This window comes from Hibiscus syriacus, unplaced genomic scaffold (genome assembly GCF_006381635.1).
Source record: "Hibiscus syriacus cultivar Baekdansim isolate YM2019G1 unplaced genomic scaffold, ASM638163v2 tig00111996_pilon, whole genome shotgun sequence".
In the NCBI taxonomy this organism is placed as follows: Eukaryota; Viridiplantae; Streptophyta; class Magnoliopsida; order Malvales; family Malvaceae; genus Hibiscus; species Hibiscus syriacus.
Window position 1 is genome coordinate 902,539 of NW_024063233.1, and position 27,883 is coordinate 930,421.

The 27,883-nt window shown below is 33.8% G+C and overlaps 1 protein-coding gene across 8 annotated transcripts; it reads left to right on the forward strand.

The window, feature by feature from the left end:
• Positions 1–8,920: 8,920 nt before the first annotated feature.
• On the forward strand, positions 8,921–23,961 carry LOC120174031 (probable plastidic glucose transporter 1). Of its 8 annotated transcripts, XM_039181025.1 has the most exons (13): positions 8,921–9,117; positions 9,230–9,353; positions 9,848–10,048; positions 16,342–16,441; positions 19,635–19,747; positions 20,449–20,542; positions 20,633–20,807; positions 20,992–21,138; positions 21,236–21,309; positions 23,067–23,155; positions 23,342–23,456; positions 23,544–23,744; positions 23,904–23,961. In XM_039181025.1, exons 1-12 carry the CDS (start codon positions 8,955–8,957, stop codon positions 23,730–23,732), a joined length of 1,584 nt encoding a protein of 527 aa, XP_039036956.1. In that variant the 5' UTR covers positions 8,921–8,954; the 3' UTR covers positions 23,733–23,744; positions 23,904–23,961. The 8 variants fall into 8 exon arrangements, 5 of the variants coding, with proteins under 5 accessions (XP_039036956.1, XP_039036955.1, XP_039036957.1 ...); XM_039181024.1 differs by lacking the exon at positions 23,904–23,961 and having other exon boundaries at positions 23,544–23,895; XM_039181026.1 differs by lacking the exon at positions 23,904–23,961 and having other exon boundaries at positions 20,633–20,789; positions 23,544–23,895.
• Positions 23,962–27,883: the final 3,922 nt, after the last annotated feature.

The window sequence follows — 27,883 nt, forward strand, 5'->3', positions numbered from 1 at the left end:
TTCGGACTTATGATTTGGGTGGTACTTAGAACCATTTTGAACTTATTATTTTTGTTATTATTACAAGTTGTAGCCCTCAATTATCGGGATTTTTAGTTACCATTTGTTGCATTTCTCGTATACCACCCAGATCATACACCCAAAACGTTTCTGTCGCTTTAAAGTTGACCAAAAAATATGATGGTCGGGATTTCCCTCACGTTTAAAGTTGAAAACAAACAATGTAAATTAGGAATAATAAATGATAACATGCATATTGGCTAGGGCTAATATTTATAGTGGAGCCGAAATTTATATTGAAATTCAAACTCAAATTTAAATTTAAATTCAAACTCCAATTACATATGAAATGAATTTGAAATGCAGTGTTAAATTGAACATGGAAATTACATAATTGATTCATATTGTTCAAGTAACATGCTTTATGAACCATCAAGCTAAAAGACAATATTGATTGAGTTCAAAGCTGAATTGTGAGTTGATGGGGTTGTCACACTTGTCACATGGTTGGAATAAAGTACTCACATGGAAGAGATAGATTGTTTTGTTATACACACCCTATCTCATCTGAATAAAAATATACATACAATATAATCAAACCAAAACATACATACACAACAAATTTATACATAATAATGTTCAAATAATGTACCCACAAAAACGAAATTAATCCGATGAAAAAGGGTTATTTCTAACGAAGTCCGGAATATTATTTTTCCAAATAATGTACCCATAACAATGTTCAAATAATGTACCCACAACAATGTTTAATTGATTTGTTGTTTAATTTTCAATCTGAATTATGTTGAAGGTAAAAAAGACCTGTTGAAGGTAAATTTGCAACGCGAAATAAGTGTTGCGATAGTCAAATTTGCAACGCGAAAGTCAAATTCGCTACACGATAGTCAAATTCGCAAGGCTTATTTCGCGTTGCGAATTTGACTTTAGTGTTGATTGCAAGCTATATATACAAGCTAATGACACTTGAAAAAGCAAGAGAACAACTATCCAAGCAATCAAACACGAGAAAATCCCAGCATGATAACAACTGAACAGATCATATCAATGTTCAAACTCAAGTTACTAATGAATGTCTAACTGAAAATGTATGCATTCACACATAAAATACACATAATACAACATTTGCATTTAAAAATCACCTAAGTTAATAAGTCCCAAGAGGTGAAGCCGGTTGTGATTGGGATTTTGATTTTGATTGCGATTTTGATTTCCTTTTGCTTGGCACCATATGAGCTTTGGATTTTTATGAGGATCATTTTTTGGTAGAGGAAAAGATGATTGTGATGGCACTGGTGATCCACATGTCAACCTTGTATGACCACTCTCCTTGCACCGACTACATGTCGATATCCTATTCTCTTCACCCTTAGACGGTATACGATCGTGATTTTTTGGTCGGCCAGGTAACCTGCTGTCCATGACTGGTGGCAAAACTGTTTGTAAGTCATCTGGTATGTCTCACTCAGAAGGATGTGGATATGGGTAGACAATCTCGGCATAAGTCTGTCGATATACTTCTGTAGTGTAGCAATCCATAGCGTATGCGCTTGAATCATCTGGTTTAGATGAAGAGCAATTTTATAACATGGCCACACGGATAACCAGATGTTTGTCATTCTTACAACTACACGTCTTTGCATTTAGATCGATAAGCCCATTTAAATTATTATCCAATACTTCAAACAAAGTGTTTGAACATGGTTCAACTCTCCAGGACGTTGACTTCACAACACGTTTCGTTATCTTTTTTCAGTCCATAGTGTAACACAACGTTCCAATGTTCCTGTAAATTTAAATAAATAATACTTAGTAAAATATATGATAAGTTACGAATTTAAAGAAATAATACCTGCATGGTTTCTTTTCTTGTAGTACCACTGTTGAATAGAGGCTCGAAAAAACTCCATTAACATAGTAATGGGTAATTTCCGGGAATGACGACTTAGAGCGTTGATTGATTCTGCACTATTAGACGTCATGAAACCATATCTTGCTCCAAGTTGATGTACTCTTGACCATCTTTCAAACCCGAATCTTCTAGTGTTTGAGCACATAGAGGCAAAACACGTCTTAAACATTTATATGCTTATTAAATCCACTTCACGATAATCTTTATAGCCTTCCAGTATGTCCATTTGATATTTATACCAGCAGACCTTGATTTTAGATTTCTGTACAAATGAACACCACAAAGTCCATGAAAAGCATCTGGGAACACCTTCTACAGTGTTGTCAATTGAGTTTGCCCTATCGATATGATTGTCAGATGTTATAGGACCTATGCAATCCCTAAGATGTCCATAAATCAAAGGTTTTAGATTTGCCAACCCCGTAAGCTATTGGCAGTATCCCATTGTTAGCATCCATGGCTACTGCTAATAAGTTTACTCCAAGGTATCAACCTTTCAAATGTGCTCCATCAACTATAATAACTGGGTGCATGCAAGTAATAAACGAACGAATCTACAAAATCATATACACAAGAAATATAATCCTTTAAATGTGAAATGCATGCAACTAACAAAAATGAGTAAACAAAATTATAATTATTTACTAACCGTATCACCAATGGCGATAAACAGCAACTCAAAGCGTCCATCTCTATATGTTTTGATATGAGTTACCGACCCATGATTTTCAGCTTTAAATTGTGACAATAAGCCGGCAGTTGGGCAAACAATGCTTCTGGCAACCCCCTCAACAATTCCAAGGCATAACATTTGGCTCTCTAAGCTTGAGAATATGAGATACTAATCTTGAACCGAGCATTCATGTTAGTCATAATTTCATGTCCCCGATATACCATTCCATTCAAAAACATTAACTCAGCCAGAAAATCACCCAACACCTTTTTGTTTGCCTGTCTAAGGTGAGGAAAAACTTGAGTTCTTGAACATATACGTTTATCAATAAAAGTCCTAATATGAAACATTTCGCAATCTTTTATTCTCTTAGCAATCATACGCCACGTACAGTTTTTGTCAATCATACACCTTGTTTCGAAACGATCTTTGCTTGATTGTTAACTCTTAGTTGATAGCCATCTTCCACACATTTCGTATACAAAGCTATCTTCAAGTCTTCCTTTGTATCAAAACAATCATCTGATACGAATACTTTTATGTAACAATCAACTGATATCTTTACCAACTCTTCTTCCGGTATTTGAAGTAATTCTGGCATATTCCAGTTATACTCCCGTGGTATTTTCTTCTTTTTTTCTTTCTTCGAGGATTTTTTCTTCTTCTTTCTCTTCTTCAGGGTTATATGAATTACAGAATGGATGTTAAACATGTTCATTCACAGTCGTAACTTCCTCCGATCATCAATAACATATTCCTCGGTAGCGGCTGTTTCATCATCAAAATTCAGATTTTGACTAATATCAAAATCATTACATGCATGGTCTGTTTCTTCTTCCACCACATCATCAAAATCCGAGTATTGACCAAGATCAAAGTCCGGGTATTGACCAAGATCAAATTTCGAATATTGACTAGTACTCACAATTTTTTTTGTTGGCTCATAATCGTCTATGGTCAATACGAAAACCGGAATTTGGTGCTGAAGTTGATTGGGATTTGGATTAGGAAAAGGTTGTGGGTTTTGAGATTGTGTTTGATATTGTGTTGGTATTGGAAATGTGGTGAAACAAAATTTGCTTGGTGATGAAATTGTTGTGGAACCATTAAATTTTGGGTTGAAGAACTTAGTTGATTACTACCCGCTACTGACCCAACTTCACTACTTCTAGGTTCAACAACATATAATGTAACATCATCTTCTTGTGAAACACTAATGTAAGCATGAATCGTTCAACATCTTCATGTCAGTTAACAAATAAACTAACCTTTTCTTAGATAAGATAGCCTAAATCCACTTAGAGGCTCTAAATTCAATTTCTTTGCAACACGTACATTAGAGTTTCATAAGTTAACTTTTTTAATGACAGTTTAGTTGAAGATTATGGGTAAGGCACATATTGTAAAACACCATGAACATTCTCCCATGACCCTCCAAAACACAAATCTATCCAAACATGATCAACATTAGATGATTTCATTCTAAAAATTATAAATTATTACTAAACAAACGAGCTATAAATAGATATCATCACTACTTAGAGAAAAACATACCTTATTAAGTGATAGTTGATAATTTGGGAGAGAAATCATTGAAAATTTATATAGAAATAAAATTATGTAAAAAAATAGAGATGGGGAGGATGTCGTTGGATATAGGAATGGATGTCGCCGAGAGTGATAGATGGAGATGGAATGAGTTGCGATTTAGGGATTAGGTTATGAGTGATGCTGCGTTGTTATATACCCAAAACATTTGTGTTGCGAAACTAAAACCTATTGCGAAATTAAATTCGCGTTGCGAATTTGAAATTTAGTTGCGAATTTGAAATTCAGTTGCGAATTTGAAATTCAGTTGCGAATTTTTGATCACTGAGGTTATTTTCTCTAAATAAAAAATAACACAAGCAATTTTAGAGTTGTTCAAATTTCTTAATGAAGTCTACATCCATTATCTTAGTTTATACATTTTAGGACAATGTGTAACCTTACAACACACTTAGGCTTATACCTCAAAGTCTTAAGTGTACAACCCTTACCAAGAAGAAATTAAAAATAGCAAACTTTGAAAAATCTTTATAAGGAGTGTGTTTGCACAATTCAAAAACAAATAAAACACTTTAGAGAATAAAATAAAGAAGTATACGAGTTTTCTTGAAAGAAAAATAATTATTTAAGAATGTTGACTTAAATTTGTTTTTATTTGATTTATCAGGCTTTTTGTGATCTCTTACCATTACACATGACTTGGAATTTTACTTTTATATCCCTCACTCAATTCTAGTTGTTTGGGTAGTTGTGAAAGTTAATAGAGTTGTTGGGATGAAATTTTCTCGCCATAAATGTTTCTCAAACACTTGGAGTATTAAGACTCGGGCTTGGAATATCGATACTACTTGCATTAATTACAAAACATAGCCGTGGAGAAACCGAGGTATCGGTACTAATCAAAGAGAATATATATACTACTAGTATAATTAGTATCAATATTGCATGAAGAATCGGTACCAAAATAGCATACTGGAATTTAAAATTATAAAAAATATAAGGGTAGCATCACTACTACAATATGGAATATTTATACTATTGTTATAAGTAGTATCAGTATTACATTAGTGTTGATACTAATTTTGCTTATTATTTTTGCAAAATAAAATAGAGTATCGATACTATTGTTTATTTTTAAGTTTTCAGCACCGATACTCATCAATATCACATGGATAATATTGATATTGTTCTTGTAGTATCGGTACTACCATGTTTAAAAATAATTGTTTACTCGATTAAAATTTGAAAATATGAAAAAAAAATTGTTTCAAAAATATTTCCAATATATGACTCAATTTTTCAATAAAAGAAAATAATATAATTTTTAACCTTGAAAAGAATTTGTATATTCAAATGACTAAATCAAATATAATCTTAAATTTTATTAAATATATTAATTATTTTTAGTAAGAATATAAAAGTGTATTCAACAAATACCTTTCTCATTTTCCAAAAGAAAATCTCATTTCCCAAAGTGAAAAACCTTATATATACAACACTATTAACAAATAAGTGGAGGAAGGTAGGAACAAAAACAATAATAAGTAATATATTTTTCTATTCTTCTAGTTTAGTTTCATCTTTCTTAATCATATAATGATTATAATGGCTAATATAATGACTATGTTGGTTGTAGATCTTGCCAGCACCCTTTCTTTTGATATGACTTATAATTTTTCTCTTCATCTATTTTTATATGGTTCGTAGTTCATGTAATTAAGGTCTTTTAGTTTTAGAATTATACTTTTGAAAACATTCAACATGAGCATGAGAAACACACAAATATAATAGAGGTCAAAAACATTTATTAAGTTGTTTATTTATGTTATTTTAGATAATTAGTTGAGATATAAAAACTAAATGTTATATTTAATATGTATATGATTAATGTTTATTATTTTTAATTTTTCTATTTTAAATTTTATGTATCTTAGCAGGGAGAACACCCAAAGGATAGATACTCTTTGATATTAAAGTTTGTAACACCCTAATTTTATCAAGATAATTTAAATCGAATTGAAGGAGACCGGTAACCAATTTGAAGATGATTCGTGTGTCGAGATAGAATTTCTCCAAGCAGTATCGGTGGCATGAGTGAAAATAATTGGGGAACTTCGAAAGATTTCAAGCAGTATTGCTTGTTTGGGTGGGTGAGCATACATGGAAAGACTAAATATATTATTTAACAGTCCAGCAAACCCAAGTATCAGTTCATTACATGCCCAAAATCCATACTAATATTAACCCAAAATAAAATAAAAACCATTTAAACAAAACAAAAAATATGTCCATGTCCATTTATACATAGTATTATCCATTCACACTTAACCCACCATTACAATACCCATTTACATCACCCAAACTTTGGTGCCTCTAGAAACTTCTTCAGAGAGTCTCATCAACAATTCATTCAAAAAATAATAATAATAGAAAGATAGAAAATGTAATTTTCAATTTTCTTTCAATTCAACGCTGAAAAAAAAGAGATTTTCTAGTTTTTTTCTTCTTTGTAACAGTGGGATGATATAAAAACCCACGAAGAACCATTTTGTAAGGGACCTCTCCTGCCATTCGAACAAGCAATAAAAACGAGGTTTTTCCCCCCAATTTGTAAGGGATCTCACCTTGGAGTGGTGTTATGGAAGAGATGGAAAACTTGTTCGTTAAAGTGAAGAATTATTATTATTTTTTGTTGAGTTTGATGCTTTTGTTAGAGTTTGACTCAAATTCAAAGTGACTCAATTATTAAGCTTTATTGGTAGATAAATTATTCAATTAAAATATTAAAATTAATTAAAAATAATTCTCTATCATTTAGTAACACACCCAACCATATCATCACCAATGTAAAGGGAAATAAGATGAAGTATGTGCTACTAAGGAGTTATGAACCAAGGTCCATTGATAAAGTGAAGAATTATTATTATTTTTTGTTGAGTTTGATGCTTTTGTTAGAGTTTGACTCAAATTCAAAGTGACTCAATTATTAAGCTTTATTGGTAGATAAATTTATTCAATTAAAATATTAAAATTAATTAAAAATAATTCTCTAATCATTTAGTAACACACCCAACCATATCATCACCAATGTAAAGGGAAATAAAGTATGAAGTATGTGCTACTAAGGAGTTATGAACCAAGGTCCATTGATGTCCCTAACCAAGCCTTAACCACTAGGGTAAATGCTACGTTTGGTATATTGCAAACTTTTTTATATATTTTGTTTTAGATTATTTCACACATACACATATATATTAAATTATTGAAATAAATCTAATAAATAAATTATATTTTTACACACATATAATTATAGTTAATGTAAGATTTAAAAATAAAAATGAGTTTAATACTTTTTATATTTTTAAATTAAATTATTTTTCTTTCTTATAATTGTCTTGAAATGATTGTAAATATAAAGCAAACGAGAAATAAATTTTTTAAAAAAATTGAAAACAAAAAGTTAAGATTTAGATTATAAATTTATTTTATGATTTAAGTTGTTTGTCTGGCTTTTGATTCTCTAATGAATTTTTAATATAGTTTATATATAATAATTTAAAAATAATTGTGACAATTTTAGTTTAATTTAAAAATATAAAGTTATTAAACTCATTTTTTATTTTTAAATCTTACATTAACTATAATTATATATGTGTGAAAAATATAATTTATTTATTAGACTTGTTTCAATAATTTAATGTGTGTATGTATGTATGTATGTATGTATGTATGTATGTATGTATGTATGTATGTATGTATGTATGTATGTATGTATGTATGTATGTATGTATGTAGGTATGTATGTATGTATGTATGTATGTATGTATGTATGTATGTATGTATGTATGTATGTATGTATGTATATGTATGTATGTATATGTATGTGTATGTATGTATGTATGTATGTATGTATGTATGTATGTATGTATGTATGTATGTATGTATGTATGTATGTATGTATGTATGTATGTATGTATGTATGTATGTATGTATGTATGTATGTATGTATGTATGTATGTATGTATGTATGTATGTATGTATGTAGTATGTATGTATGTATGTATGTATGTATGTATGTATGTATGTATGTATGTATGTATGTATGTATGTATGTATGTATGTATGTATGTATGTATGTATGTATGTATAAGAGTTACTAAGAGTTACTATTTGGGTACTTAGAGACATAAAAGACAAAATTGATAATGAAGTAAGTTAGTTATATTAATTTTTAATAATTTAGGTGATTATAATATAATATATGTTTTAAAAAAATTTAATCAATTGACAATGGTATACACCCTGTAGATATAATTGTCTGAATTCAAAATCTTTTATTTCATCACTCTAATCACATGATGAGTTTTAAGTAGTTTATATTAATTAAGATCAAAAAAGAAGATTACATAATTGGTAGTTCTGTAGTATAATAACCTAATTTAAAATTAAAAATAACATAAAATAGAAAAATGTAAACTAAAAATATAACAAAAAACAACATTTTACGTTATCAATGGAAAATATAAAAAAATAACATTTTAAACTATAACCATTCAACAATATTATACTATTTCTTCGTTACATATATTCTCTGCTGATCCTTAAATTAGGCTCTCTCTTTGTACATGTCCTTACATAATATAATAGCTCAACGTACAGCTTGCACATAGTTATATCTTTCAGGCCTATCAAAATCGGCCGCGTGGCTTTCCCCATTCGTTTCAATTTCTAAAAAGTAAATACCGAAAACACAAATGAAAAAACTTCAATTTCCACCGTCTCTTCCCCGCTGCCCATCATCCGATGTGGATTGCCACCGGAGTGCACCCACCAGTTGTCCCGGTTCCCTTGCTCTTAACCTCTCATCTATCTCCCAAACCCCAAACCCTACGTTTCGGTTTCCCCTTGCCGTCACTGAAAGTGAAAGTTTCAGCCACGAAGAAGCAGTTACAGACACGGAGGCCAGGTCCTTTATCTATTTATTCATTTTTGGCTTATTGACTGGATAGCCTCATATTCAATCAACGGGTAAGATTTTGTGGGTATTAACTGTTATCTGACTTGGGTTTAAATTGCAGATAAAGGAGATCTGCCGAATGAAGAGAAAGGCAATGGTCAAAGCTCTGATGTGGGATGGCGTCCTGCTTTCCCTCACGTTTTGGTGGCTTCAATGTCCAATTTCCTTTTCGGCTATCACATAGGGTAAGAGTACTCCCCTTGAGGAAGTAAATCTTGTGGAGCTTACTTAAGCTCTTATTGATTTTACTATATATATATATGCTTTCTAATTAGTTGCCCACTCTATAGATTTTGAGGAATTGGAAATTAGACACTGAAATATTATTCTTTAATGCATAAACCTGCTTGTGAAGTTTAAAATTTTTATTGGCTATGTATGGAAGGAATTCATATGCCTGTACTCCTAAAGTACCCATATCCAACACTTGTCTCAGACATAGGCATGGGATGTCATTATTGAAATATACAGCAGGAACAAATAGAAAAAAATTGTTATACGGTCGGTTTATACCCATGTTGGACACATGTATCCAATACTCACCTCCAAGTCCTGATAACATAAGTGTAATTTGAGAGCTAATGTTAGTTTAAAGCATAATTTGGTTGGAACTTGGAACTTTGAAGGATTGATTTGTCAAAGAGTTTTAGTTCACAAGGTTACTTTCTTTGTTCTATAGAGTAATGAATGGTCCGATCATTTCAATTGCAAGAGAACTTGGTTTTGAAGGAGATCCAATTCTTGAGGGGCTTGTGGTGAGCATATTCATTGCTGGAGCTTTTATTGGAAGCATAAGTTGTGGCTCAATGGTGGACAAACTTGGCTGTCGCCGGACTTTTCAGATTGACACAATACCATTGATTCTTGGCGCAATTGTGAGGTGAGAATAGCATATACACATTGTGCAATCCAAATGACGCATTTTATCTCTTATCTATACCAAGTGAAACTGAGTTAGTTCCAAATTGGCATAGATGGCTATGGAGTTATTGAACATTACAATAACCATTTTTGCATTCGCTAGACGTTAATTTCTTTTGTATGGTTCACATCCTATCTCTATTTATCATGGTGTGATTTGTAGGACGCATGTTATACCTGCTGCTTTTATTTTATCTGTTTGAAAGTGTGTTTATAAATGCAAAACAATTTATATCTTAACCCTTCAAATGCTTTTTTTTTTGATAGGAATAGTAGGTCTCATTAAAAACCTCCTTCTTAGTAGTCCTTTACCATGAGGTTAGAACTGACTAGCGGAAGGAGGAAAAGAGTACCTCAATATATTGACTTCAAAAAAAGATTACATAAGACTTAAACCACTCGTTGAAGATACATAAGACTTAAACACACTCATATAACACCCTCGGAATAAAACCTCTGAACCTAGTACAACAAAGTGAACCACTACCCAATCCCCTCCTTAGCTAGCAAATCTGCCTCGCTATTACAACTTCTCGGAATCCACCTCACAATGACTTCATTCTCAGAAACCGCATCCGCAATATCCTTAACAAACTTAAAAAGATAAAGTGGAACTGACTCCTGAAATTTCAACCAATCGACGGCTAACTTGCAATCACTTTCAATAATAAGCCTACCCTTCAATACCCATTCTGATGCCACAAAGATGTCTAAACCTCTTTTGATAGCTTTCAACTCTGTCAAAATGATAGGACTAGAACCTAATTTTTCTGAGAACGACATAAGCTTGACCCGATTCCAATCTCTTAGAATTCCCCCAATTCCAGCTAACATCCCAACAGAACTCACAGCTCCATCCACGTTAAACTTAAAAAAATCGACTGGAGGAGGACTCCAACAAAGCACAGGCCTGTTAAAATCCATAGTGGCTGAAATTTTATCAGCCAATGAAGGATCCCCAATTAAAGAATCCACTTGGATAGAGAGTAAAGGATACTTAGCGAGGAACCATTTCGCTAACCTTAACCTAACTGTTAAAAACAGTGAGGATGAATCCAGCTTACCTCTTTCAAAAATAATTTCATTTCGCATCTTCCAAATTGACCATAAAACATCCCCCGAGATAAACTTCCACATATTAGAATAAGGCCTCAGAACAAACCATGAATTTAGAACTGAAGACGGATCAGCAGGTAAGGCTAACTTGATACCCCAATAACCTATGATTCTGTTCCATAATACCCACGAAAACTGGCAGGAAATAAACAGGTGCTGAACTGATTCTTCAACTTGATTGCAAAAGGGGCATTGAATGTCCTTCCCTAAAGGAACCCCCTTTTCTTCAATTCCATTCTAACCGCTAATTTATTAAGTGATACTTGCCAAAGGAAAACCTCTGCTCGAGGAGGAACCAGACCCTGCCAAACACATTTAGTCCACCTAAAGGGATCCTCATCAGCTGAGTAGAATGATTTCGTGCAAGCTTTGACAGAATATAACCCCTCACCCACATCGTCCCAAAGCATACAATCCTCCAAAGAATCATTTAATTTAATATCCTTGAGCCTATCCAATAATTCAACCAGTTGAACCACTTCCCAGTCACATAAATTCCTCCTAGTCTTAATATTCCACTCCTATCCATTCGATTCAAAGCTACCAAAATCAGCAACCTTACCCTCTTGATTAAATGAAAGGGCAAAAATCCTAGGAAAAAGAAATTTCAAAGGAAAATCCCCCAACCATGTATCATTCCAAAAGGAGATCGAATTTCCATTCCCAACTTGTAGCCTCGCATGTGATCTAATGCATCCTCCAATGAAATCATCCTTCATGTAGCTATTCACAATACCTCTCCAAATCCAAGAGTTCTTGTGAGATAAGACTTTGTTGACATCCATAGAGTTACAACTAACACTATGTTTAGAACATATGAAATTCTTCCACAAGGAATCTTTATCATTTGCAAATTTCCAAACCCACTTTCCCAACAAAGCTCTATTAGTAAATTTCAAATCAACGACTCCTAGACCACCTCCACTCTTTGGTTTACAAATCTTATTCCAACTCACCCAATGCATTTTCTTCTTCTCCTCCCCTCCACCCCATAAAAAATTCGCCATCAAAGAGTTTAATTTTTGACAAATCTTAGATGGAATCTTGAAAATAGAAAGATAAAAGATAGGTAAGGAGGATAATACCGACTTAATAAGCACCAATCTACCGGCCATGGACAAAGAGGAAGCTTTCCATCCCGCCAATTTCTTATCAAAGTTGGCAATTACCGGCTCCCACAGTTTTTCACAATTCCTTTTAGCTCCTAACGGAAGGCCTAAATATACCGTCGGAAAGGTACCAATAGAGCAGCTAATGTCCTTAGCCCAATTTCCAAGGATGTCCTCCTCCACATTAATACCATAAAGTTTGCTTTTAACTAAATTAAGATGAAGCCCCGTCATAACACTAAAAATCATCAACACTCGTCTAACATTTTTAATTTGAGTGACGGAGGCTCGGCAAAAGATAATTAAGTCGTCAGCAAACTGGAGGTGAGTCAAATTGAAACTGTTTTGAATCTTTCCAAAAGAAAACCCTTGAAATAAGCCTAAATCCACAGCTTTAGTTAACATCATATGAAGAAGTTCACCAACCACATTAAACAAAAGAGGAGAAAGACTGCATCCTTGTCGCGAACCTTTCGCAATATGAAACTCTTTTGTAGGAGACCCATTCAGTAAAACAGATATTGATGCTGTGGAAATACACTGCTCAATCCAAGAACACCACCTTTCTCCAAAACCCATCTCCTTCATAAGCCTTAACAAAATCTGCCAATCCACAATGTCATATGCTCTGCTAAAATCCACTTTAAAAACAACCCCCTGTAGCCCTTGTTTCCTCCAATAATCGATGCCACACTGTAGGAAATCAGATTGCGATTGAGACAACTGCTTAAAATCAAAATTCAGTCCCTCAACTTCCAGTGTTGTTTTCTCATTGTAGGCATTCTTGAAAAAATTAAACACACTGTCTTTTATCTGTTCTGGATCCGAGATTAAATTGCCTTTAAATTTGATAGAGTGAATAGAGTTGATTCTATTCCTTTTCATAGCACTCAGGTGTAAAAACCTTGTATTCCTGTCGCCATCCTTAATCCATCTATTTCTGGATTTTTGAAACCAAATTCTCTCCTCGATCCTTAACAGTCTCCATAATTCCTTTTTAAGTTCAATCAATTGGTCCCATTCCCCTACAGACAAATTTCCACCTTGACACTTTAAGTCCAAACTGTTAATTTTAATTTCCAGCAACGAAATGGACTCTGCCAGTCCTAAATGTCTACTTCCAGACCAGTTCCTGATTTTATTTTTTGCACCCTGCAGCATTCTGAAAACTTCCAGACCAGTTCCTGATTTTATTTTTTGCACCCTGCAGCATTCTGAAAATTCCCCACTATTATTCTTCTTTTCTTCTACTTCCAGGGAATCAACAACTAAGTCATCAAAACCCTGTTCTTCTAACAGAAAATTAAAAAACCTAAAAGGTTTTGGACCCCAATTTGTAGATTTATCCTTCAACAAAACTGGATTATGGTCTGAAATAGATTTCGGTAAAAGAAACTGCACAATGTTAGGGAAATTCTTAAGGAATCTTGCACAGATTAGGAACCGGTCTAGTCTCACCCATGTTGAATTTTCTCTATTGCTGCACCAAGTGAAAGAACCTCTTGACATAGGTAAGTTAATAAGGTTGGCATTTTGCACAAATGACCTGAAAATATCGATAGTATGCCAATTTTGTGACTTCCCTATCTTTTCTTCCGAATCAAGATACGCATTGAAATCTCCCCCTAGACAAACTGGTAAATTTCGAGCTCTAACAAAATTCAACAGCTCCCCATAAAAATCCTCCTTCTCAGCTTCAACTGAAGGCCCATAAACATTGATAACTACAAACTCCATTGTACCATTCTTATATTTTCCCACTAACGCCAAAAACCTACTATGCACATATTGATCTATGACATGAACCACACTGTCATTCCACAAAGAAATCAGACCCCCCGAAGATCCCTGTGCTGGAGAGACCAGCACCCCCTTTAACAAGTTGCCCCCTATCTTTCTTAAAATCGACCCATGACATCGTTCCAACTTGGATTCTTGTATGAAAAGAAAAACTGGTTTTGACTTCTTGACCAACCTTGATACAGCTACACACTTCTCCCTCCTCCCGAGACCCCTAATGTTCCACGAAATAATACTAAAATTATTCATAAAAAAGGAAATACACCCCCTACAGTCAGCTAATACTGACCAACCATCATCCTCCCCTTACTTCATCTATCTCTTGGTCAAGACTTGATAGTTTTTCAATAAAAGCCTCCTTCCCTTCCTTAAATGAAATTCCTAACATCTCACATACTTCCCAAGTATCCAATGCTTCCTTCAGCAATTCCGAAAAAGAGGATGAAGAAACAGTCGAATTATTAACCAAATCAAGAGCTTCAGAAATTAAAGCTCTCCTCTTCCTTCTATTTTCATAACCTTTCCCTGAAGCAGTCACAGTTGTAGCTTCCGCCCTCTCAACGACAGCACTACGAACGATAGGGATCATAGATGTATTCTGAGGATCGACAGAACAATTGATGTCCTTATCTTGTCCACCTCCAATAATAGTACTTGAAAACTGCTGATTTCTTCTTCTAAAGTCAGAAATGTTCTGCTTAATCTTCGGAGCAGCCATAGGGCGAAAGTCATCATCTTCAATTGCTGAACACAACCATATTCTTCTATCTCTTGACCTTTTATAAACTCGAGCATAGCGTCCTCTCCCCCTTCTACCATTAGGAGCACTCCTAATTGACAAACATTTAGACACAGACAAACCCCGGTTCAAACGCTTGGAAAACTTCACATTGACTGCACTGTTTTCCTTTTGCATCGATGTTCCTTCTACTAGCTTACCAAGAACAATACCGTCAACTTCCTGATCCCCCTCTTTATCTTCTTCTCCTGATACACTTCTTTCTTCTGCAATTAATTCATACAGATTCTGCAACTTTTCTTGATTTGCTAACCTGGCCCACTTCAACTTCACAACAGGGCCATCTGGTATAATTTTAGTGATAGGAGAATAAGACTCCCAATTAGAATCCGAATGGGCTGGAAGACTCTGGTCCACATCCTCTCTCAGCCCAAGGCCCGCATAATCCCCACTGTGATTTAATTCAAATTCAAATTTTTCTGACACCCCATTATTATTGGGCAGTGTGTGTCAGACTTCTTTTTCAAAAGATGTTCCCCACTTTCTTCTGACTTCACCCTCTCTTGACTATTCTGAAGCCACATGTCAACCTTTGACCAGAATCCTTCTACTGAGTTCTCCCTATTGTCTTCTTCCTTCTCTGTGTTTCTACCATCATCCCCCTTTGACACATCGTCATTGCAGCTGCCATATGAAAAACTCTGCCTCACGACTCCATTATCTTTCGAGATAGATTTAGAATTGGATCCCACATTAATTTTAACTTTAAACGATCTGCCATAAGATCCTACAATAACAGATTCTTGAACATCAAAAGGGCTAGCTACCCTTAACAACATTCTAGCCGAAGAGAGGTCATCTCTGTTTCTTGTTTCCTCGAGGATACTAACAACCTTTCCCCACTTGCCCCCAAGCTTCTCCAGGAAAGGAACACTCCAGCTAAGAAGTGGTAAACCAACCAATTCGACCAAGCAATAGGCCAAAGGGACTCCATCTTCACTCAACAGTGGATCTACCCAATCAAACCAGCAGAAGAGTTTCTCTCTAAGACTCGACCACGCCTTTAAAAACTCTTCATTTGTATTGAATATAATAATGCAGGCGTTCCTAACATAACCCCACCTTACTATCTTGACCTGGAATCCCTCCTTTGCCAAAAATCGCAACACCATATCAGGCTGAAAGGTATTTTTAAGAACCCCTGTTAAGGAATTTTTCACCCAGCAGAAGTCTTCTGATAAGTACATACATCAGAATCATTATTTTGTTACTTGTTCCCTTGGAGGAGAGCTGCTAGAAATGATTTATATTTTTGTATTTGTATTTAGTTTTACTTGACTTCCAAAGTACTCAATGCTTCTTACATGCAACGCTCTTAGAATCTGGACTCTATATAGAAATATGTTTTACTTGAACAGTTTTTTATTTTTATTTTTATTATATTATTATAATTATTTTGTCATAATTGACTCTTTTCAATTTTGACAGTGCGCAAGCACATTCCTTACATGAAATACTGCTGGGAAGATTTCTAGTTGGCCTTGGTATTGGTGTGAACACAGTTCTTGTTCCAATTTATATTTCCGAGGTACTGCTTCATGATATGTGTGCCGGCTTCTAGGTTTTGAATTTTATTTATGCCTCATAACATCTGGAATTTCCCTCTTAGTTGAAATTGGAGCAAGGGGGTTTTTAATCCTCTTTACTCTTAAAATGTTAAAAAAAAATTCCACTGCCTTTTCTTCTTATTTTACCCTAAACTTACCGTGTATAATGTATGTAAAAGGAGTAAAAGTGGGAATTCAGTAGTAAAAAAATATTTTACATAAATTGTCATTGGCTGGTAAACGTTTGGAGATATCGTATTATGTTGTCAGCTTTCTGTAGGTTGACCATCTCATTCTGCTCTAATTAATGACTATAGAATGTGATTTAGGTACGTTTAACGCATTAAATTGGTAAAATGAACAGGAAGAATGTAACAACCTAAACCCGATTGTGCCTAAAGTGCCACATTGGTTACCAAGGCAACCCCTGATCCTCAAAATCTGTTCATTTTCTTTTCAAATGTACTGAATGGTATCATAATAAATAAACTACTGTTATAAAACATTTTTACAAAACGGAGCTCTGAGACGCATGATTTAAATCAAAATAATACATCTTGAAGTTTACAACTCAAATACACAAGTAAGGTTCTATGAATACACATGTCCACTAAAGCTACAATACTCTGTCGGAGATGCTGGAAGTCTTACGGTGACGGTGCTCCATGAATTGCTCAAGCTACAGACCTACCGACGAAAAACATCCGAAGGCTGAGCTTACAAAGCTTAACAACATAATCGCTAATCTAGAGCGGCATAAGAATTCCATAAACTAAAGCATGCTAGGGACATAGTACTAAGTAGTAGGTACAAGCATGATTCCAATCAGAGCTACCTACGTAAGGTCCTCTAGTTCTATCTCTCGAATCTACGTCTCATGCTTCCCTTAGTCTTTGCTAAGGGCCCTGCCATGAGTATACAAGTACTAAGTCTCTAACCTCATTATCATCCTATAATGCATCACATGCCAAACACAATGACGGTACCCGGTATCACAGAGACGTCGATACTATCACTCAACAATAAGTAAGCATCGTCGTGTAGCTCGAGGTCACATAGCATCACGGAACTCACACCTCTGTTTGCTTAATAGAGGTACCTTGGGTAGACCTAGGTCACACAACATCAACATCTCCCAAGTATCTCAGGCGAGGTCCGGGTCACATAGCATCAGCACCTCCCAATACCTTAGGCTAGGTTCGAGTCACACAACATCGCCACCTTGCCTGGCTAGACCACTCATCTTGAGTACTCGGAACGTGTCTGGGTCCCATAACATCAATACCACATTCAACTAGCAACTAAAGTGCATCTTGCACTGACTTGGATATATCCGGATATTATATGCACACAAGAAGACCGTCCTACTGCTAAAGTAACTCGGGTGTCCTCATCGTTGCTCGATTAACACACAAAGATATAAGACTTATGGAATCTTACCTCATAAGGCTTTTATGGCTATCACACAATTAATGTTATTATCTCATTATTATTACAAGGCTCTCATCTAGAGCTACGCCTTAACACATGTTAACTAACGCCACACTGCAGTAGGCGAAGTAGCTCGATCACTCGCTACTGAACTCATTAAGTCAAGTGAGGTCATATCCCCTTCACCCGAGACTATCCCACTCGTCCTCTGCCTAGGACGTTATGAGAGGGGTATATACTTATGGGGTATTTTACTCATTTCTACCTCCGGAGAGGTCTCTAAGCATTTCACAATTTCCCGATGATTATTGTGCTTGCAGTACACTGACTGATTCATTGGTTAGCCCGAACCTAACTCGAGCTCGTTATTGGGTAACAACACTCCTAACGCTCTTATTGTACTTCTCCCAATACCCCTTGAAGTAGTGGAACGACTTATCCATTTTCGGTTCACTGACGTTCTCGAAGCACCACGCTCTTCGTCGATACTGAATCTGACATGTTTATCGTACCGTTCATTGGGTATCTCATGTACTGATCCTTAATCCCTACTATACGTATATGTCCTCAATTGAAGATATTTTAGTGTATTACGCTTAATATGGTTACACCCAATGTAACCTACTCCTACGAGCGTTTTTTTAGGTATGTTGGGTCATTTACTTCCCTCACGGACTAAGTCTTACTATTACGGATCGTCCTTAGATCTTACGGACCTTAAACGGGTCAAAATAACATTCAACAACACTTAGGACCTTTAATGAATGCAAATCCATCCTTGTTCATCGAGCAAAACAGAGAAGGGATCGATCCTTTTGAAAAGGGATCGATCCTTTGCTGGACAGAAACTTTGGGATCGATCTCTTTGGTCGAGGGATCGATCCTTTTTCTGGGAATGACTTGCTTAAGCTCGGGAATCACTCAAAAATCACCCCAAACGACATGGGTTGGTTTCTAAAGTTATTCAAAAGCTTTAGTAAGTTATTTAGGGTCATTAGGCATCATTAAAACAAGTTGTTAACACCTAAAACGTGATTTGGTTGAGAAATCAAAGAGGAACCCTAAAATGCTCCATCATTCAAATCTTAGCAAACACCAAGAATTTATGAAAATTTAATACTCTAAAGGATTAGATATACACTACATTGAATTTAGAAATCCGAAATGAAGCTCCTTTTTCTATCAAGCACCTCCTTTTTGACTTTGGTTGATTTTTTCACCATTTTTCTTCAAACCAAAATGAAGACAAATATTCTTACCATAAGATGGAAAATGATGAAGATTAGGAACAGATTTGAAGCTGAAGAAGGTAAGGAAGAAACCTCAATCACTCATCTTGAGCTAAGCACTTGCTATGGAGGAAGGAAATGGAGAAAGAAAGAAGAAATGAGGAAGATATGAGAAAATGAGAGAACCCCACGTGAAAGCTTGATATAAAACCCTAAAATCCGCTTCCAAATTCCTCAATGGTCTAATTGCACTTTTGGTCCTTCCTATTTTGTCTCATATTCAAAAATATTCCTTTTTATAGCTAATTGGGCCCCAAAGCCAACCCAATTAAGCCCAACAACTTAATTTATAATTTTACATAGTCCACTTACCTCTCGGGTAAACCCGAAACTACTAATCCATAATTTAGGGTGTTAATGTTTTTGCTTGACAAAACTTGCTGCTGCTTCTATGGAATTTTAGGAGAGAATATTCCGTTTTATATGTTATCCATTTTCTGTTCATTCCCTGTAGGTTGCCCCAACGAAATACAGGGGTTCACTGGGAACTTTGTCCCAAATTGGCACTTGCCTTGGGATTATTCTGTCACAGTGTCTTGGAATACCGGCAGAACATGATCCACATTGGTGAGAACCTTTTTCCTCCTTTTGCCTTTTCTCAGAGCAATGGTGGTTGTTGATGACGGAAATATGTTTTTCCTTTTCCTTTTACTTATAACTGTTTGACAACCCTTTTTAGTCTTTTTGTAACAAAGTTGCTGCTCTAGAAACTAAACTTATTATTAGCTGGTAGAGCTGTGAAGAATTTGACCATTAGCCTCGCACCCTTCAAGAAAGTGTTACTCACAAGGACTGACTTCTGTGTCTTCCATCCTCTTGACCTTTAAAAACTCATTACGAATAAACTCAATTATGAATATGCAACATGTAAAACTGGTCATATATAATTTATGTGAGTATATTCGTCAACATGTAAAACTATTGTTGTCCTTCATTTTGTTGGCAATTTTGTTTGATGCAGTATCTTCTCTCAGAAGGTTTTTTTTTATGGGGAACTCCCAGGCATCAGAAGTGTATGTTTTTGTTCTAGTTTAGTACCTATTATATAGGTTTCCTTTATTCTATTGTCAACGTTACTTTGGGGCAATTCCATTTTGTGTATATCTTGTTTCATGCTTTCTGTGTTTTCTATCAGCATAACAAATGCATGCATACAATGGGGGCATTACTTATTCTCTGTGCCATATATGGCAGAACTATTTCCAATCCAATTATTGGTTTTTATTGCTTCAACCTGCTAAAGAATCTTGGAAAAATATGTTTTCCAGGTGGAGGAAAATGTTCTATATAGCAAGTGTACCTGGCTTTCTTCTAGCTCTTGGCATGCAGTTTACTGTTGAGAGCCCCCGCTGGTTATGCAGAGTATGAGCCTTGTTTTCCTTGATACCAAACTCCATATGTATTACTTTCTGGCATGTTCTCTTGAAGCCTAGAATCTTGGCATTTTTGTAGGTAGGGAACATAAAAGATGCTGAGACAATAATCCGTAATCTTTGGGGAGACTCAGAAGTTGACAAAGCGATTGAGGAATTCCAGTCAATTATCAAGAATGATGGCATTGATGTGAATAGCGGATGGTTGGAACTTTTGGAAGAGCCACATTCTCGAGGTTGTATTCTTCTACGTGGTTTCTGCTAAAAGGACATAGCGTCATTCTTAATAATCTCACCTAATAAAAAGTAAATATTTTGAGCTATTCTTGAGGTCCTCTACATTTGCAGTCTTAATAGATTTCTTGATAATCAATTTAGGTTTTATATTGGTGTCAATGTGTAGTTTGGCAATTAGTTCTGACACTCGTTCGGTTGCAGTTGCATTCATTGGAGGAGCCCTTTTTGTTCTTCAACAGTTTGCTGGAATAAATGGAGTTCTTTATTTCTCATCATTGACTTTTCAAGATGTTGGAATTGCCAGTGGTGCTTTGGCAAGTTTATTTGTTGGACTAACAAATTTCGCAGGTTTGAGATCCGGTTTTCGTGTTTGCCAATTTCTGCGTTGTGTGCATAGTTTGTTATAAAAAGCCTCTCAAATTTGTTAACTTGTGGACGTGGTCAGGGGCACTTTGCGCATCATACTTTATGGATACACAAGGAAGGAAAAGGCTTCTCATTGGAAGTTACCTTGGGATGGTAATAAATCCTTATTCTAAGACTAAGTTATTTAGTAATGGTATCAATACTATGGGTGTGTTTAATATAATCTATTTCCAGAAATGTTTTCTGGAAGTTGGGAAGACTTTTCGGGAAAGTAAAGATTTTCTAATGTTTGGTTATTTTTGGAAAATCTACTTCTACAAAAAACAATGTCACAATTATTAAAATATTCAAAGTATTATTAATACAATATTATTACTTAGGATTATTATTTTGGATACTATTTATTCACTATTTTAAAAATTAATGGTATTGATTTATGTATTATAAAAATATTGTTTTTTTTATATTTTTAATAAAAATTTTGACATCAGTATTAAAATATTAGTTGCTTAAATTTTTTATCATTAACCTATTAATTTTTAATATTAATATTTCAAATAGAAGCAAGTTAATAAAAAGATTGAAGTATTATATTAATATTAAGTACTCAAAATAATACTATTTTAAGTATTAAATTAATCGTATAAATAAATATTTAAAGTTTTAAAATATTATAATAATTATTCTGTATTATTTGTATTAATATTTGGTACTATTAAAAGTATTCATATTTTTATATTATAAAACATTTATTACTAGTTATTTACAAATTATAATCCATTTATTTTCTATTAAAATATTACTATAAAGCACATTCCAACAAAATATTAAAAATACTATTTAAAATTTAAAATAATTAGTAATGTTAAATTATATTATTAAAATAATATTTTATTATATTAAATAATTATTTTATTAGAATAATATAGTGTTAATTATATTAGTAATTTATTAATTTAATAAGAATATTTAGTATATATTATCAAAATATAAATATGCACGTGTTATAACATTGAAAAGTATAATATTTGATATTAATATTTTTGAAATTTTTATAAAATTTAAATTAAAACTATATTATGGTATAAAAATATTTTACTCAATTTAAGTTTACTTTTTATATAAAAATCATATTTATTGTAGGGAGTTTTTTTTCCCAAAGTGACTTGTGCTTTTAAAATGAGAAGACAATTTACAGAAAAAAAGGCTTATTTTTTTTGCTGACTTGAAAGTCATTTCCTATTGGCTAAGTTATTTCATTAATCAAACACTGAAAAATTAAAAAAAAAAACATTTCTTGTAAGAGTCATTTTCGGTGAAACAAAGACACCGTACCTTATTTGAAATTGAGAAGTACAAAGTTGAACAAGTAGTTGCTCATGTAGAAAATATGCATTTGTATTAGCAAGTTTACTGCACTTCCAGTCTAAAAGCCTGAATACATAGTGAAGAAACTATAAATTTGCATGACTAATGACTTGTATTAGCATGTACATGCATGAACGTGTGGCTGCACCCGTTTTTTTTTGTAATTCAGTCCAACAGCCATAATTTTGATTTGCACAATGCTAATAATCTAAGCAATGATTATGTACTGTCTAGGGTGTTGTTAGTGAAATTAATTCCTAGGGGCTGTAATTGGGAGGCTGATAAGTTAGCTAAAGAAGGGATTGGTTGATTGTCTGCTGTTTTATAGGTTGTTCCTGCATCTTTTGAGGACAGACTTTTTTGATGTCTTGTAAAGGTTTACTGCTGTATTAATGAAATATCAATAAAATGAGGTACTCTTTTCCTCCTTCCGCTAGTTGTCCCTATCCTTTTGGTAAGGGTCAATTATGAAGGGGTTTTTTAATGAGACCTCCTACTCTTATAAAAAAAAAAAATCTAAGCAATGAACTTTCCTTTTGCAGGCAGTTTCAATGTTTCTTACTGTTTTTGCTATCAATTCCCCATTTGATGAAGATTTCAGTCACAACTTATCAATCCTAGGGACTCTCATGTAAGGACCCCCTCGCGTGCTCAGATTTGAAACCAAATATGCCGACCATTATGGGTTGAACACCCCTGATTGCCCTTTCATATGTTAAAACCCTGGTCTTCATACATGTTATGTGGGACCATACTGATACTTGCATCTCATGTTTCTGGTTTAGTCATGGTTTTCTTACGAAATGCTTTGTTATAGGTACATATTCACCTTTGCAATTGGAGCAGGCCCGGTAACCGGTCTCATAATTCCAGAACTTAGTAGCAGCAAGACAAGGGGGAAGATTATGAGTTTTAGTTTCTCTGTTCATTGGGTATGCGAATTATATTTATTTCCTTTCGAGTAATATATAAAACTCGTTTTAAATGAATCATTTGAAGTAGCTGTGATGATGAAATAGGTTTGTAATTTCATGGTGGGGCTACTATTCCTGGACCTGGTGGAGATATTTGGAGTAGGTGCAGTTTATACCGGTTTTGGCAGCGTGTCATTGGTATCAGCAATTTTCGCTCATTATTTTCTGGTTGAGACCAAAGGCCGATCACTGGAAGAGATTGAAATGTCACTCAAACTCAAACGTGAGAGCTAAAGGTAAAATGACTCAGCATTATGATTCCATGCATTGAATAAATGGTCTGGTACAGTTGAGTGAGCAAGCAGGTCACAGCCACTCCACTGCATATTCATACTAGCTCCTAAGTGAAGGAAACCCCCCAAATCATCAGCCTTATAAAACCTAACATCCCTTTAGTTTTTTTCAGTAACTCCCAAGTAGGGGAATATCATTTATATCACATTGTTTTTTTATCTATTTAAGAAGATAGGTAGAGGACTCGTAGTATTCGGATTTTACCTAAATCATGTCTATACTCTATTTGTTCTAGTTTAAATCCCACCATATGCTAGGTGAAGCCCATCAGGGGACGTTTAGTTCACAAAAGTTAAAATTAACTATGAGAATAAGGTACTTGAATGTAGAATGATTACATTTTATGAACGATCAAATACTAAATGTTAATATGTTCAATTTTTTTAACTTTTTACTGCTCATGATATTTTGGTCTTTAGCTAAGTAATTTGATCTCTTTTTTTTTTTTTGTAATTTGGTGCATGATTTCTTTATTTTTTTTTTCAATTTCTCTTTCATTTTAAGTTTATTTTTGGCCAAATTTAGACAACATGCACCTCAACTTGGCATGATTTTCTTGTTTCTTCCATTCCTTTTTCATTTTAAGTTCATTTATAATCGAATTTAATTCACACGCTCTTATACTATTTTAGAATACATATATAACTTCTTTTTGTAATTTAATCTTTTAACTTTGTATTTGATTTAATTTGGTCATTCGACTACAACTCTTTACATATTCTTTCTCCCATCAATTCATTGACTCCTTTATGTTCTTATCAATAATTTATCCTCAAAGTCCATGCTTTTTTAAAAAATAACATTATAGATATCATATTCTATTTGAATAAAAAATATTAAAAAAAAGAAAATGAAAAAATGTTTATTTGACTGTGTAGATAGAGTTGTTTAAATTGAAATCAATCAATACCATAATATTATAAATGATTATATTTAAATTTAAACAAAATTTGATTAAACATATTTAATTCGTTTTGACTAAAATTTCATAAATTTGACTTACAAATTTCTTAAATGAAATTTGAATGAAAAAAAAACAATGAACACACAATCACCTTGCTGTAACTGGTTGAACCTGACCTTTAGTAACATCAATTTTTTTAACCACTGAGGTAAGTTGGTTCAGGCTTACTCATAATATTTGATCGTATCTAATAAACACATTAAATATTAAAGTATCATTCAAATATAAATAATATTCTTTTTTTATAGAAGCTGCTAATTTTATTAAAAAAATCGTGTATCTAAATTCAATCTGAGGGTTCAAACCATGGAAGATCAACATGATAATAGATAAACATCATCTTGATCAGTCGTGGTGGAGTCAAATATCCCTTAGAGAGATAAATAAAAACAATGGTGAAATGACTGAAAACATATAAAAAAATGTCATAAAGACAGATAAAAATGTGTCATACAAACATATTAATTAAAAATCGAAAAACAAAAGAAAATACAAATACAATATAAAAAAATAAAAGGAGAACAAAATATATCGACGAACAACCACTAACATTGACCAAGTTTGATTCATATAAACGTAATTCTTTATTTTAAGGATAATATGATTCAAAAGGATTGAAATCATGTAATATCTAAGAAATTATTGATAATAGTATTCCTACTATTTATATGTAAAAAAAATGCCAGTGTTGATAAAAGATTGTTATCCCAAACAAAGTTCACTCAAGTCAGACAAAATCTTTTTTCTTTTCAAAAGGTATATATAACATGCAGACAGATCTAAAAATAATTGATAATAGTATTCCTACTATTTATATGTAAAAAAAAAATGCCAGTGTTGATAAAAGATTGTTATCCCAAACAAAGTTCCCTCAAGTCAGACAATCTTTTTTCTTTTCAAAAGGTATATATAACATGCAGACAGATCTAAAAATAATTTTAAGATCAAAAAATATTATTAAGATGAAAGATTATTTATAAGAAATCTTCACAAATCACATACAGACAGATCTAAAAATATTTTTAAGATGACTACATAACATATATATTTTAGATTGTATAAACAATTCATAAAATTTTAAGATAGACAATATTAATAAAATAAACAATTAACAAAAAATAATTCTTAAGATAAACAATTCATTTACGTCTGCCATTGATCAAACGTGATTAATATTTTTTTAATTATTATCCGATTAATATTTCTTTAGCTGAACGCAACCTTAGTGTTTCTCATCTTTCTTCTGCCTCTGGAATTCCACAAGAATATAGTGAAGTTATGATGGAAATGTTTTTTCTGTCAGTGAAAGTACACAAATCAAACGAGTGCATGTGGTATTGGTTTAACAAATATTTGGTTGCATCTGGCTTTCGTGAAATATTCAAACAAGCAAACTATTCCCCAATCTTATTGAGGGTGGCAATTCACCAATGGAATAGTGTAGACACTAATTTTCGTCGACATATTTTTTTTCCTTTATATGTACCTACATATTTATATATATACATATTTTGAAACTACGTATATAATATATAGTTTTTAATAGTTTTAAAACTATATAATATATAGTTTAAAAAAAAATTTAGAAATATATATAATATAATTTTAAAATCATTTTGAAAACTTATATATATATAGGTTTTGAAAACATTTTTGAAAACATATATATTATAGTTTTTAAAACATTTTTTTTAAATATATATTATATAGTATTTTATTTTTTATTTATTTCTTGTTTATTATTATTTTCGTTTATTTATTTATTTTTTAGGTCTATCATTAAGGTTCAATCAGTCCAGGATTAGGGCCTGAACCAACCAGTAAAGGTTTAGGGTTCTATCATTAAGTCCAGCGCCGCATGAATCATAACCGTCAGATCGAGATGGGATCAATGGTCAGGATTGCAAAATAACAAGGGTTTGTCTAACCTTAAATGCACAGCCAGATCCAGACCGTTGGATCTGACCCAATCCAACGGTCGAGATCAAATCCGGGAAGGTACCAGAAGCCTCAACGCCACACACACTGGTCACCGAGATTTTCGGCCGAGGAGATCGGGACTGACCCATCCCGAATCCCCGGCCAACAACCACGATGAGCACCGTGACAATCGGAACCCAGGCCACCGGTGGGGTATAAATACTCCCACCAAGCCATTGCCAAAGTGGAGGACGACAAGAAACGAAACCAAACATAGAGATCATTGGCCAAAACAGAGCCAAACCACCATCACGGGCATCAACCGTACCCAACTTCAACGTACAACAGATAACCCAAACCACACAAAACCAAAACCATCGTTCGAGAACAGAGAGAACCGAGAGATATCAACAATACACAACCGAAGATACCAACAGTAAACAAAAGCATCAACACAAGCAAGCAAAACCCCAAAAATATCACATCAACACAAACACAAAAGACCCAGCCACACATAAAAATCAAAGAACCAACCACAAAGCCGAAGAACTTGGGTAAACAAGGGACACCGACGAGGGGTAAAACATCGAAACTTATGCTCTAGATCTACGCAACACAAGCAAGCAAAACCCCAAAAATATCACATCAACACAAACACAAAAGACCCAGCCACACATAAAATATCAAAGAACCAACCACAAAGCCGAAGAACTTGGGTAAACGAAGGGACACCGACGAGGGGTAAAACATCGAAACTTATGCTCTAGATCTACGTCGAGTCGTAGGGATTTTGGGGATTTAGGTTTTGGATTAGTATTGAGGAGGTAGAGGACGTTATTTTGGAGAGGTTTGGCTTTTTCTGGTCGTTGTCGGCGGCGGCCGGAGATCGCCTTATAGAGAGAGGCGAGAGAGAGATATCTGTTGAGGGAGAGAGTGTAAATTGGAAAATGAGAGGAGTGTGGAGAATTAGGCGTATTTTGGGGGTTTTATAGGTTCAGTGAAACGACGCCGTTTTGGGGTGCAACAAAACTACGTCGTTTTCCAACTCCCCACCCGTGTTTTCAGATTTCCCTTTTGGTCTCTTGAACTTTGTAAGGATTCATTTTGGCCCATGATTCGAATTTAGCTCTGGTTTCTATTTTAATTTTGTTTTTCAATTTTACTTTATTTAAAACGGTCCCTTTTCGTATTTTTATGATTTATTTAT